The sequence below is a fragment of the Electrophorus electricus genome, chromosome 6 (genome assembly GCF_041902795.1).
Source record: "Electrophorus electricus isolate QZ-2024a chromosome 6, ASM4190279v1, whole genome shotgun sequence".
NCBI lineage: Eukaryota > Metazoa > Chordata > Actinopteri > Gymnotiformes > Gymnotidae > Electrophorus > Electrophorus electricus.
Window position 1 is genome coordinate 3,070,001 of NC_137502.1, and position 15,000 is coordinate 3,085,000.

The 15,000-nt window shown below is 53.1% G+C and overlaps 1 protein-coding gene across 7 annotated transcripts in view; it reads right to left on the bottom strand.

The window, feature by feature from the left end:
• The window catches only part of znf423 (zinc finger protein 423), a 142,007-nt gene that overhangs the window by 59,105 nt on the left and 67,902 nt on the right, over positions 1-15,000 (bottom strand). For 5 of the 7 annotated variants that reach the window (XM_081715462.1, XM_035525244.2, XM_035525243.2 and 2 more), the window contains 2 exons: positions 8,275-11,705; positions 7,170-7,254 (listed from right to left, as the gene is read on the bottom strand). In XM_081715462.1, coding sequence (XP_081571588.1) covers positions 7,170-7,254; positions 8,275-11,705 — 3,516 coding nt within the window. Of the gene's footprint in view, positions 1-4,877; positions 5,721-7,169; positions 7,255-8,274; positions 11,706-11,870; positions 12,016-15,000 lie in introns of those variants that run through there. The other 2 variants (XM_081715463.1, XM_081715464.1) reach the window with 2 other exon arrangements.

Sequence of the window (15,000 nt, forward strand, 5' to 3'; positions counted from 1 at the left end):
CGTGGGGGGGGGGGGGGGGGGCTAAAATGGAGGAAAATGGAGAGTCTGACAGACAGAGGGGGGTGAAGAGGCTGACTACAGCTCAATCCACTAATAAAGGCAGATGAAAGTGAGGTTAAACACAATATGCTAATTGAAATGTGTTGGCTGATTAAGGGCGATTGAGAGGAGAGTGGGCGTGCTGTGAGCCCTGGCCGACGGTGATTAGTGCGGCATTAGTGTCTGCATGCTTTTCTTCACAACGTGTCGAACGGAGGCATGGAGAGGGAGAGAGAGAGAGGGAGAGAGAGAGAGATGGAGGCTGGGTAGTGTGAAATGATTAAACCTCCTTTTGCGCTTTCCTTCTGTCTGTTCGCGCGCACACACACACACACACACACACACACACACACACACACACACACGTACACATCACGATGCAGCCCACACACTCAAAGCATCAGTGAACCCTCACTGAGGAAGATGAGGAAGGATTGAGGAAGTACTATCCAACATCCCCGTTCATCACAGGAAGCGTCAGCAGCACATCAGAGCTGGAACTCAGCAACACCTGCATGTACCGCCACGGATCTCTTTAGCAGGTTGCTGTTGTTTTGATTGAATGACTGCGCACCTTCACTTTTCTCACTCAGTTCAATTCAATTCTAGTTTTCTTCATGGACATGACAAATATTAATGCATATTAGTCCAAAGCTTTCGTAGAAGGTTCAAGAACATAAAAGTACTAAAAAACATTGTTTATAAAATCTTTGCTTTCCTCTCTCCATCTCTCCTTTCTTTCATTGCCCCATTCCTCTCTCTTTTTTCACCTCTGTGTCTCTGTGTGTGTGTGTTAGGAACGTGCCGACTCCCTTTTCTGTGGTCTTTATTGTTTTCTGCTCTGCAGCTGCAGACCCACATGGGTGCCCCCCGCAGGTGCAAGAGTGTGTGAGTGTGGGTGTGCACGTGTGCGCGTGTGTGATTGTATTGTTGCCTGTCTGTATACACGGGTGGCTACACACACACACACACACACACACACACACCCACACACACACCCCACCAGCAGGGTGCACCGTAGAGCTCGGGTAGGCATCAAGGGGGGCAATGCTAAACGGAAACTAAAATTAAAACCTGTGTACCAATGCCTGTGATTACACACACACACACACACACACACACACACACACACACACACACACACACAAACACAGACACACACACAGACACACACCACATGGGGGTAGACCCTGGAGCCTTGCTCAGTGGGGTTCTGCTATATTAAAATGAAAGTAACACTAGCAAGCTTACAGAAACCACCCTGCCTGCTTCTCTGAGTCATTTAAGTGCCACTTAAAATGTACATTTGAAACAACTGAATGTAATTGCGCAACATTCCACACTTCGCTCTCACAGCAGTTAAACACGGATAAATCCGGAGCAAGTCATTCCATCATTCCACTTCTCCGTTCTTTAAATCACTCTCCTACAGCTCCCCCTCCCCCTCTCTCACCCCCCACCCTCCTCCCCTCTCTGGCTGTTGGTAAAAGCAGGAACGATAATTCAGCACAGTACCTCTCTGACGCTCGCTGGGGAAATGAGAGGGTTCAGACCGCACCTCCCACAATTCAGTGCGAGGTGGCGGAGGAGACGGCGCGTCGTTATTACCGTGATTACGTATCTCTCCTGCCAGTCAGGTGTCACAAACAGAGGTTGCGTGATGCTGAGGGCGTGACCCCAGCCTGACCCCAGCAGCTGGGACTCAAAGGATATGACACAGCAACGGAAAGAAAAAGAGGGATTAACGTTTACGTCTCCGTCAATGAATAAAGCTATAACAAAGAGAGACTGACATAAAGGCAACAGCAAAGGGGAAGTGGATGTGCTGTCTGCAACTTTCAGCCCCAGCGGCATGTGTAGAGGGGAGGTGAGGTGTGTGTAGAGGGGAGGTGTGTAAGGGGGTGGTGAGGTGTGTGTAGAGGGGAGGTGAGGTGTGTGTAGAGGGGAGGTGTGTAAGCGGGTGGTAAGGTGTGTGGAGGGGAGGTGTGTGTAGAGGGGAGGTGTGTAAGGGGCAGGTGAGGTGTGTGTAGAGGGGAGGTGAGGTGTGTGTAGAGGGGAGGTGTGTAGGGGAGGTGAGGTGTGTGTAGAGGGGAGGTGAGGTGTGTGTAGAGGGGAGGTGAGGTGTGTGTAGAGGGGAGGTGTGTAAGGGGCAGGTGAGGTGTAAACAGGGGAGGTGAGGTGTGTTAGAGGGGAGGTGAGGCTTTGAGGAAATCTATCACTTTATGGGATTAGATAATCCAGTGGGAAGGTCCCCAGTTCTCCAGCCAGAGCCCAAAGAACATGGTCTGTAACAGGACCCCACACTGGACACACTCTTCTACAGAACAACATGCGTCCACTTTAGTGAGGCCGTAATTGAAAAGCTGATAAGATGGGAAGAGGGGACAATCTTGACTGGACCGGTTGCTGTGCTTTGGACACGGTCACAATGATAAAGCCATGCGCATGATAAGACCCTCTGTGTGTACTGTATGACAACATATAAGACCCCCTGTGTGTACTGTATGACAACTTATAAGACTCCCTGTGTACTGCATGACAATGTACAAGACCCTGTGTGTACTGTATGACAATGTAAAAGACCCTGTGTGTACTGTATGACAATGTACAAGACCCTGTGTGTATTGTATGACAATGTAGAAGACCCTTTGTGTACTGTATGACAATGTACAAGACCCTGTGTGTACTGTATGACAATGTAAAAGACCCTGTGTGTACTGTATGACAACGTACAAGACCCTGTGTGTACTGTATGACAATGTATAAGACCCCCTTTGTACTTTATGACAACGTATAAGACCCTCTGTGTGTACTGTATGACAATGTATAAGACACCCTCTGTGTACTGTATGACAACGTACAAGACCCTGTGTGTACTGTATGACAATGTAAAAGACCCTCTGTGTACTGTATGACAACGTACAAGACACCGTGTGTACTGTATGACAATGTACAAGACCCCATGTGTACTGTATGACAACGTACAAGACCCCGTGTGTACTGTATGACAATGTATTAGACGCCCTGTGTGAACTGTATGACAATGTATAAGACGTCCTCTGTGTACTGCATGACAATGTATAATACCCCATATGTTCTATATGACAATGTATAAGACCCTGTGTGTACTATATGTCAATGTATAAGACCCTGTGTGTACTGTATGATGTTTAATACCCTGGGTGTACTTTATGGCAATGTATAAGACCCTCTGTGTGTACTGTATGACAACGTGTAAGACCCCCTTTGTGTACTGTATGACAACATATAAGACACCCTCTGTGTACTGTATGACAACGTACAAGACCCTGTGTGTACTGTATGACAATGTAAAAGACCCTCTGTGTACTGTATGACAACGTACAAGACCCCGTGTGTACTGTATGACAATGTACAAGACCCCGTGTGTACTGTATGACAATGTAAAAGACCCTCTGTGTACTGTATGACAACGTACAAGACCCCGTGTGTACTGTATGACAATGTACAAGACCCCGTGTGTACTGTATGACAATGTACAAGACCCCGTGTGTACTGTATGACAACGTACAAGACCCCGTGTGTACTGTATGACAATGTATTAGACGCCCTGTGTGAACTGTATGACAATGTATAAGACGTCCTCTGTGTACTGCATGACAATGTATAATACCCCATATGTGCTATATGACAATGTATAAGACCCTGTGTGTACTATATGTCAATGTATAAGACCCTGTGTGTACTGTATGATGTTTAATACCCTGGGTGTACTTTATGGCAATGTATAAGACCCTCTGTGTGTACTGTATGACAACGTATAAGACCCCCTTTGTGTACTGTATGACAACATATAAGACACCCTCTGTGTACTGTATGACAATGTACAAGACCCCGTGTGTACTGTATGAGACCCGTGTGTACTGTATGAGACCCGTGTGTACTGTATGAGACCTGTGTGTAATCTCATGGCCCAGCACGTGAACCAGAGCCATGCTGCTCCTGCCATCTCTACATGACGACGTATGCATCTACACGCAATAACAGAATAACCAGCCACTCTGGATCAACGGACGCAGAGAAAAACCCACATTCCTCCGGGCTCATGGCCTCCTGGAGATCCCTGCTCTGCCTGTCTGCACCAGCCGGATTAATTCAAACACCGAGCCCCCCCCCCGACACACCCCACTGCCACTGAGTAATCAAACTCTGTTCCAGCAGGAGACCGCGCTGGCCCGTGTGCTGGGTCCAGTCCTGCTGTGCGGCTCACCTCAGCTTCCTTCCAGCGATGCACAGCACACGGGTCGACGCTCGCGCTCCACACGCCTGGGGCGACTCGTCCCGCACCGCCCATCACACTGGAGGTGCTTGGGAGTCTGAGGGAGCTCGTCAGTCTGTGTGTACGCAGGTGGGGTGGGCTTGTTTTAAACTGTCTTTCTTTTTTTGTAAGGGAGGTGTGTGGTGAGACGATTTGCTTCCTGTTCTCCCTGTGGGGGGGCTGTGAGTGGAGCAGAGTGATGTCAGAGGAGAGGAGAGTAGAGGAGGAGAGGAGGAGAGGAGAGGAGGAGCAGGTGTTGCAGGTTTGACTGGTTAAACTGATTGAGGTGAGGTGTCACCTCAGCAGTGATGATCACTTGGAGACTGAGAAAGGAGGAAAAATGGAGTGAGAGCTGGAGAGAGAGAGAGGGAGGGAGGGAGAGAGAGAGAGAGAGAGAGAGGGAGAGAGAGAGAGAGAGAGAGGGAGGGAGAGAGAGAGAGGGAGAGGGAGGGAGAGAGAGAGAGAGAGAGAGAGAGAGAGGGAGAGAGAGGGAGGGAGGGGGAGGGAGAAGGAGTGGTGGGCGAGGTACGATCACACCTTCGCAAACATCACCACTTTTGGAAGGTGGGGGAAATTCGTGACAGAGCGAGGTACAGTGAGGTGAGGAGGAAGAGAAGGAAAAGTGCCTGACCGAGAGAGAGAGTGAGGCTGGGTTCTCTCGTCGTGCCAGTGTGGGTCGTGTCTGTCTTACTTTAGGCTGAGAACGTGTGGGTGAAGAAAGGGCAGGGACCAGCAGGTACACACACACACACTCACAGACACACACACACACTCACAGACACACACACACACACACACACTCACAGACACACACACACGCACGCACGCACGCACACACACACACACACAGAACTGGCAGGGGACTCAACATCTTCCTTGAATAGTAAATCTTTTATGACCAACACTCTTCTTCTGCTGTTACAAGTCACATGACATCTACTTCGCATTCTCAATATCGTATTAACATAATTCCTTCCCACAAATTCCTTGGAATTTGACATTTTTGGTTCTTTCCTGGTGATTTCATTAGCACCACACTGCTGGGATGGGAGGTTGGGAGGGAGGGGTGGTACCCGTTGCCATAGCAGCGTGTCACGACAGAGAGAGTGGCACACATGCAGACCTCTCCAGTGAACTACACCCAGCGTCTTGTTCCGGGTCTGAGGAGCCGCAGTACCAAAGTCCCGTAACGGCCTCGCTAGTCACATATCAAAGCGGCAGATAGCGCGACTGTTTAATGATAGTTCGGTAATCTCCAGCAGAAAGCGTGAGGTGGCCTGAGAGAGCCCCTCTGTGATCTCGCTGCAATTTCCCGCCAGCGAGCACGCCGTCAGATAAAGGTTAATACACCCTCTCCTCTTCATTATGCCCAGACGTCATCAATCTTTGAAGAGGGGTGGGAAAAAAAGAAAAAAGCATAAAATAACAACAGCACTTAAAATAATCTGCCTCAATTCCGTAATTAATCTCCTCCAGCTTTTCTGACAATTACGATGTTAATTAACTCAAAATTCCCTCAATGGCGTCAGGGATAGGCGGCCGTGCCTTCTTGCCCCTCTCACGTGCCCCTTATCTCCGCCCTCTGCACCACCAGCCGGGTGGAGAAGGAAGAGGAGGAGACAGGAGCGGAGTCTGCCTGCACCGCCGCCCAGACGGGGCAGGATGAGGGTGGAGGCGAGCGTGCCACAGGGAGGTGGAGCGGGTTCTTCTTCGGGGCGAAGGTCAGGCTACGCCCCGATGCCTCCACCTTTCCCACCCAAAGACAGAAGAAGATTAACCGAATGGAGTTCACGTGCAAGCCGTCTGATCTAATGAGGACGGTCTCGTATCGGGCAGCGAGGCTGCAGTTGTACCGGGACGCTCTCATTGGGTACGCAGCACCAGGCGCCAGTTCGGAGCGTGAAATGACTCACAGGCGGCTGTGCCGTTAATCTGCACTACAGTCTGCTGCTGCAGCGGTTATTACTTAAAGAATAACAGTGCCGGGGGAGGGGGTGGGAGACTGCTAAAAACAGAAGTGCCTCCGGAGCGCCGGCCGCAGTCCGGATCCGCCGCCCGCCCTGCGGAGCTCAGCTCTGCCTGACTCGGCGCTTTACCGTTCCCGGCTGGGACATCCGCAGAACAAAACTGGGACGGCCTGAGATGACGGCAGAGACTTCCACAGCGTCTTCTGTTGTCCAACCCTACCTGAACCTCAGGGTCGGTCGTGTCGAGTCACGTCCGTGTTTTATCACGATTCCAGTAACAATGCCCACCCCCTTCACTACAAATAACCCACTTCCTGGGCTGTCACTGCTAGAAGACAGGAAACCGGCTACAGCGGAGCGCAGACGGCGAGTAGAGCGTGCGTGTTCGTCTGCTCTTACAAACAGGACAAGACGTGGCTAAGGGCTCGAGACGAGCGCCGGGCGCGGAGCGAAGGCGAAAGAGGCAAACACAGAGAAAGTAATTGTTTGTTGGCCTCTGAAGGTCCCCGCCTGGCCGCGCGGTGAAGAGTTAACAGAGCGATCACACCCGCCGCCCCGGCCGCAGCTGTGCAGTCGAGTGTTAAACAATGGAACAGCTGTCGACAGCGACGTGTACGCTTCCAGAAATAGAGCTGTTCATTTCACCTGTCTGTCTCACACCTGTGCACAGGGAGACATACAGCTGGGCAGAACCAGGGCACCGAGTGCATGAGGAGAGCAGGAACAGCAACTGGCACACAGCCACCGTGCCCAGACACACACGCACACACACGCATGCACGCCCAGACGCACTCAGTCGCGCAGCCAGGCCCAGACAGCCACACACAAATGCAGGCCCCATTACGTAGTTAAAGAAGGTTACTCACCGATCATGTGATTGGCAACATGGATCTGGATCTCGCGTTCCGTCTCAAAGGTCATTTGGCATTTGATGCACTGATACGTTTTCTTCTGCAAGACAACAGTTAGGAGCTTAGGAATAGTTCATTTTAATCAAAGTGTGCATACACACTTGCAATGTTACACACACCCACACAGAGACACTCTCTCTCTTTCACTTTCTCTTCCACGTCTCTCTGTATCTCGTTGGTCCAGATTTGTCTTTCTGCTAAGACAGAGCAGAGACGAGAGCTCAGGTACAGACTGAGGGACGTGGACGTCCACCGTCAGGCTGTCTAGAATAAACAGGCTGGACAACGCCTGGCAGGATGAGACAGCGGAACACTCTGGGGACGAGAGTAATGCAGTCAGGAACTCACACAGGACCGGGAGAGCCAGTACACTCTGACACACACACACACACCACGCAAATGCTGCAAAAAGGTTGCTCTCCTCTATGTCTTTTTCTTTTTCTTCTTGTTTTTTACATATAGCAGAAGTCAAATTTCTAACATGCCTGAAAAAAGAAAAGAGCGGGAATAGGTAAAGAGATCAAGAAATCGGAAAGACAGAAGGGAGATGTGGAGAAAGACCTCCACTGGCCTAAAGCGTGCCCTGAGTCTCCCAGGACACAGAGATCTATGGACCTCAGACTTGCTACTGGTGAACGCAAGGCCGAACAATACCAGGAAAAAGTCACACTTTCACAATTCGAAAAAAGCAAATATTTGAATCTGTTTGAATTTGCACACTTCATATGTCAAGCTATGAATTTCACGTCTACTTTTTTTTGTACGGGACTACAGTTGTGACCTGGTGTATATTATGGCATATACATGCCACACCTGGTAGGACATGGAGACATAATGGAGCGTTATTTCTGATTATTGGATCATGTGATCCACTGACCCCCACGCTGGACAGGTTGAGATGGGTCCCAATACTCACACATTACTCACACAGCACACGTTATATTAAAAAACAGGGGTCTTGTCAAAGGGCTCATTTGCATAAACTGGCATTTGATATTGCAACAGTCAGTCTCACAATATAACTCAAGATAACTGCTTCAGGGACAGGTGAGGGACAGACCTTAGGGACAGGTGAGGCCTCCGTTGCTTTCTTTGCTGAGCTGGTCTCGGGGCTCATCTCAGGGTGGTCCACCTGCACGTGGCTCTCCAGGTCTTCCAGCGTCTCAAACTTGACAGCGCACTCAGGACAGCGCAGCCCGGAGGCTCCCTTCTCGCCAGGCTCCTGCGGGGCTCCGAGCCCACTGGGCGACTGCCCGTTGGTGCCCCGGCTCATGCAGCTGGCGCACAGCCCAAAGGGCAGGCCGTTCACGTCCAGCTTCACCAGCTCCTGCTTGTTCTTGAACTCTTTCAGGCAGAGGGCGCACTTGTAGAGCTTGTGGGCCTGCAGCTGGCCGTTGGGGGAGGAGGAGGCCGAGCCTCCGCCGGCGCAGCCGCTGACCCCAGACGAGGAGAGCTTCTGCATGTGGAAGGTCCCGTGGATCTTCAGCTCCAGTGTGGAGGTGACGGTCTGCATGCAGACCACACAGCGGAAGCCTGTCAGGGAGTTCCTGAGGTCGGGGTGCATCTGGCAGTGCTCGATGAACTCCTCCTCGCTTTGCAGTGGCATCTTGCAGATTCGGCAGGTGCCTGTGTCCAGGCTCTTGCTGTGGGTGACCTTGTGCTCGGTGAGGGTGAGCAGAGAGGGGAAGCGTTCGCCGCAGATGGGGCACATGTAGTGCTTGGCCGGGCCGCGGTGGGTCTGGGCGTGTTCCCGCAGGCCGCTCTCTGAGAAGAAGGTCCGGGAGCAGACGTTGCACTTGTGGTTGCCTTTGATGAAGTCAGCCTTCTTCTTACGCGAGCCGGCGTCGTCCTCACCTGGCCTGATGTTGTGGTCGCGTAGCCGGTGGTTCTGGAGCAGTGACTCCATGGTGTACGCCGCGCCGCAGATGTCGCAGGCGTACATGGGCTCCGAGGCGTCCAGCTCCTCCTCTCCTCCGCTGGCTTCATGGCTATTGGCTGTCTCTTGGGCCCCGCCCTTCAGGAGCATGCTCTGCAGGTCGGCCTGCTCGGCGGCGGCCGCCGAGCCACCCCCTCCACGCTTCGAGCCCTGGGTCACGCCGTTGGGAGTCCCGTTCTGGCTCCCCCCATTCCCGTTCCCGTTCCCGTCGAATATGCAGTGCTTCTCCCGGAGGTGCCTCTCCAGCAGGGCGATGGCGTGGAAGGCCTTCCCACAGAAGCGGCAGTTGAACTTTTTGCTGTGGGTGGTGATGTGGCACTGGAGCTCCACCTCCGTGCTGAAACTCTCACCACAGAATATGCACTTGCGGGCTTTGCTGGCGACCCCAGGCCCGGCGGGCTGGCTCAGGTGGCTGTGTTTGACGTGCGTCTGCAGGTCGCTCTCCTTGCGGAAGTCCCATGCGCACGCCGTGCACCGGTACATCTTCTTCTCATTGCTGTGCTTGACCGCCAGGTGGACCTGGATGGAGACCTTGGAATCGAACACCTCCTGACACAGCGTGCAGTGGTAGAGCACGAACGTGTGCATGTCCAGTAAGTGCTTCTGCAGGTCGTCCACGGACGAGAACTGCTTGTCGCAGCTCTCGCAGACGTACTGCGTGGACGTGGTGGTGTAGTGGACGGTCAGGTGCTGCAGCAGGGACTCCTGGGAGTCAAAGTCCTCTTTGTTGCACTGAGGACAGGACTGTCTCCTCAGCAGCAGCTCCAGGTGGGTCTTGAGGTGGGTCTGGAAGCCCTCGAAGCTGGTGAATCGAAGGTCGCACTGGTTGCAGGGGTAGTCGGCGTTGCCGCCCGGCTGGCTGGCGTCGCTGGACACCCTGTGGCGTTTGGGGGAGGAGATCTCCACGTCGGAGGACGCCGGGCTCAGGTCGGCCACCTTGACCTTGCGCTTGTTGTTGGCCAGTGGGATGTTCTTGTGGTTCTCCTTGATGTGTTTGGTGAGTTTGAGCAGGGAGCCAAAGATCGGGGAGTTGGTGCAGTAGGGACAGGAGTACACCTCCATGAAGGACTGTGACGCCTGCAGCACGGGAGACTCCATCTTGGCCACGCCCCCTCCGCTGCTGCAGTGGGTCTGCTGGATGTGTTCCGTGAGCGAGGACTCCGTCAGGAACCCCATGGAGCACTGGTTGCAGAAGAAGGCATGGTTCCCCTCCAGGGTGGTGGAGCCGGCGACCACGCCCCCGGGCAAACAGTGCGAGACCCGGATGTGCTCCTGCAGGGTGTTGATGTCTGCGAACATGTCTGGGCAGTAGTTGCAGTGAAAGGCAGACACGTTGCTGAACTGGAGGAGAGGGTAGCTGGAGGCAGAGCTCCCGCCGGAACGATGGGCTTTCCGCACGTGCTCATTCAGGTTGTAGAGGGTCGGCAGGGTGTCCAGACACAGCTGGCAGGTGTGGCTCTGCTGGGGCTTGTCTGCGTGGATCGTCTTCAGGTGGATCTCCAGAACGGCCAGGCTGTTGAAGTCCCTCTTGGAGCAGTAGGGGCAACTGTACGTCACCTTTCCCGACCAGCCTCCCTCTTCGTGGTCGGAGGATGGGGCGGCTTTGCGTCGGCCCTGCGTGGACTTGAGGGTGGAGTCCGGGGTGGAGCCCCTCTCCAGTGAGGCGCTGGAGTCGGGCGTGGCGCTGCTCATGGACGCCACGCTCCCCAGCACCGGATCGGGGCTGGCGCTGTGGTTGCTGGAGTCGGGCTGCCGGTGGCTGTCCAGGTGGCAGTACACGTCCTCCACGGACGGAAACTGCTCGGCGCACACGGGGCACTTGTGCTTCTTGTTGGCGTGCGTCCGGTCGATGTGGGTGAGCAGGGTACCCTCATCGCCAAAGATCTCGGGGCAGTGGATGCACTGCAGCTCCGCTCGGTCCGAGAGCTGCGGATGGCGCGTCAGAACATGCTTCTCCAGCTCGTCCGTCTGGCTGAAGGTCTCCTCGCAGTAGTCGCACATGTACAGGTCCTGGTCCTGCTCGGCGCCGTCGCCCACAGATCCGTCCCGCTTGCCCTGGTCCTTCCTGGCCATGTGCTCCTTGTTCTTCCTGTGCGCCTGCATGTGACTCTGCAGGGAGGAGGTGGAGGAGAAGCCGCGCTTGCAGATGCTGCACTTGAAGGGCTTGCTGGAGCTGTGCGTCTTCAGGTGGATCTTCAGGTGGTCGCTCCGGGAGAAGGCAGCCTCGCATTCCTGGCAGCTGTACTTCTTGTCGCCGGTGTGGAGCTTGACGTGGCGGTCGCGGCTGCGCTTGTGCTTGAACAGGCGGCTGCAGAAGGTGCACTTGAAGGGCAGCTTGTCGCTGTGGATCTGCTCGTGACGCTTCAGGTAGCTCAGGCGGCTGAAGGACTTGTCGCAGAACTGGCAGGGGTAGGGCAGGCCCGAGCCTCCTTCCTCCTCCCCGGTGCCCATGCCCAGATCGCAGCAGCCGTCCCCCAGCATCTGCGATGGTGATGCCACGTCTTTGCTGGAGGGAGAGGACGCCACCCAGGAGAGCCCCGGGTCATCGTCACCATCTGCAATGCGAAACACGGGCAGAATTAAAATGTTAAACAGGGGGAAAATATATCCGGTTGGAAGCAAAGAACCAAAGATGCCAACTCTCAGAGGAAGAGAGGAAGAAGGACAGAAAGATTTTGGGGTTTTTTTTTTTATCCACCCGCCTCCCTCTGCAAACATACTCGATCGCATCTCCAGATCTGGATTCGGTGTGATTGCAAACCTCCACAAAAACAGCAAGAAGGAAAGGAAACCGGTCGAGACCTTTCACAGGGTGGCTTGAGCAAAAGGAAAAAACGCAGAGTCACTCGCGTCTGTTTTGCCATTCATATACAAATAACCAGCAATGCGAGTTCGCCCTTAATTCTGTCCTGTTCTGCGTCATCTGTTTGGCTTCCCGAGCAACAGTCTCTAACGCAAAGCGAGGAAGAGATCTCATGACTTATTGAGCAGGCGCAAACACAGTCCTGCCATGGCTCACGCAAACGCAGAATTTTCTGTCGCTGCCTGGTTTGTTTGCTTTATTTTGGAGTGATGTTGTTGGGTTTTTTTTTCACTCTTAATGTGCTGGCATGGAAAAAGACGTCTGGTATTTTCCAAAATTCCCAATGTCGCGTCAAATTCACTTCCTCTCCCTAAAACTTGCACCTACACAGATAAGCCACGTTAACGACCCACTTGTGTTTCCAGCTACGCGAGGCTCGACGGGATTTTGGAAGTTTTGCTCGGACTCCGAAATAAAAATAAGCAAAACTGCACAAAGAAAAGTGCATCACATCAGCTCATATTGCACGGACTACAAATAATTGTGAGTCCATATGGCGAGAGCGGAATCTCACTTCCACCCATGCTCCCCTCGGCACACGGAGGTGAACGCAGCAGAATCTGAGGAAAATAAATTCATGTGATAAATCGATCTGCGTTAAAATGTAGGTGCTGCACAGAACAAATAAATCTCCACAGGGGTTTGTGGGGAGAAATTTGTAAAACTATGAATTATGAATTTATCTCGGAGCAAGAAACGAATTTAGAGCTCCGGAACTAAAAACCTTAAAAATAGAGATATCAGTATCGCTGAGATCTGTGAGAACGGATGAAAGAAACACAGATGAAGATCAAACAACGCAGACACGTGCCAGTGGTGAGCACTCCTATCTAAATAAACAAAACCAAAAACAGAACACTGGCAGTGTGTGTGTGTGTGTGTGAAGCCTGGTCTTCTCTCCTAGCCTCTGTCACTTTATCAGTGTACATTAAGACATTCCCACACAGGCCCAATGGAAGGGCACCCAGGAACAGAAAGACCGAGCAGTGGAGAACTCCCTCTGGCTACACAAGTCCGTGGCCCCGGACAGTGTGGAGGGAGGGAGGAGGGAGCTTACTTTGACTGACAGGTAAACCTTCCTGCTGGCACAGAACCACACGCCAACACAGCGCAGCAGACACAAAGAAACACCCGCTCAAAAAATGTAAAAAAAAAAAAAGGGAAAGAAGCCAGAGGAGACAGAAAGCACGAAGACAGGAGAGAAGAAGAAAAAGAAACTGGCACATGTGGTCATTCTAGCGAATTATAAATCTATTAATGCTAATGCAATCCTTCTTATTGCGACAGAATGTGAGAAATCACTTTTGAGAAAGAGGGAGATTATAGTCATTAAATAGCCTTAATCCTCAGAAGTGTGGCTGTCGGAAAATGGAAGATCACATGGCTTTTAGAGGGCTTTTGTCAACCGTCTGCCGGGGGACTTGGCAAGAGTGCTAAACAGGGTAAGAAATTTCAATGAAAACTTAAATGAGAAAAGAAACAGAAAAGAAAGAAAGCAGAGAAGACGAGAGAGGGGTCTCTCTGTCTCTCTCTCTCTCTCTCTGCCCAGGTCATCCCTCTCTCCGCCTCCAAACGGGTTTTCACGTTGTGCCTCATTACCGAGCTAACGGGCAGTTCTCGCGGCCCGGCCTGGCCGGAGGAGGGGCGTGGGGGGAGGGGCGCTGCCGTCCAGGGGTGGGCTTGTCCTCGTGCCTTGACCCGGGGCCCCGTAATTGGGGGATGCGGCAACCACAAAAAGAAAAAAAAAAACAACCCAAAAACCCAACGATAATGGAAGAAGATGCCGGCTGCGTCTCTCCGTTTCTGGGAGGTTGAAGAACGCCTCCCCATCCCTGCTCCCAGCTCCAGGCTGCCGTCAACCCGGCCCGGCCTGGAGCGATCCGGCTCGGCTAATGGGCGGCTCGACGCGCCGGCACGCAGGGCCGGGAGCTGTAACGAAGACGTGCCCGGTCTGACGTCCGTCCCCTCCTCCTCATCAGACGCGAGGACGAGGCAGAGGACAGAGACACACATGGTGCGATCGCCTCCAGCAGGCCGGGGACGGACGCTTTGACTGGCTGGGCTGGTCATTAAGACCCGGACACATTTAGGAAGCCAATGAGCAGACAACACCCAGCTCTGGAGCGCCGCCCACAGCCGCCCACAACCCCCAGAACACCAAACCTTCCAAAGCCAGCATGCACACACACACAAGCCAGTACAGCCGCCTGACAATATTAAACACAGGCCCAGTGTCGCGTTATTGAGCAGACAATAATAAACATCCCTCGTTAATATGGACTGCACCAGTGCTATGCCTGTTCCTGTTTCCATTCTAGCACAATGCAGCCTCTCACGCCGGACAGATCACAGCAAACGTCCAGCTCTGGCCAGATCGCTTCTGTTATAAATGTAGATCTAGTTTAAACCTCAGTCTCAGGTGTTTTGGGGCTGACTGAGTCATGTCAGCTTCTGTAGCGAGGCAAAGATTGCAAACTGCCAGCCAAGACAATTGCGGGCCTGTTTGGAGAACCGAGCGATATCGACAGAATACAGTCTTGCTTTAGTTTGACCCTGAGTGCTAATTTGCATACTGTGCGCTTCTGGGATATCAGTATCGAAATAACGATTAGCGAACGTTATATCGTGCGACTCTTAAATAAATACTCCAGCTTCAACCCCCTCATGTCAGTACATCTGAGCAGATAGCAGATGTGTGCATCACAGCCAGATCTTAGCGGTCCCAGACACCACTGCGTTCACGCTACCTGTGCAGAGGAGAGAGTGGGAAAAGGCCGACTGCACCACACCGCAACCACCGCCTCCACCTTTGAGCCTGGCCCCTTGCCCGGGCCTCCACCTACCCCAGCAGCGCCCCCCAGCCCCTTCCCCCTGGCCCTCTGCCCGGTTGCCCCGGGCTGGAGAGCTGTACGGTAGGGGGCAGAAAAACAACTTCCACCCTGAGCTCCCACAGGGCAGCCCAGCATGCCAAGCAGACGAGCCCCGAG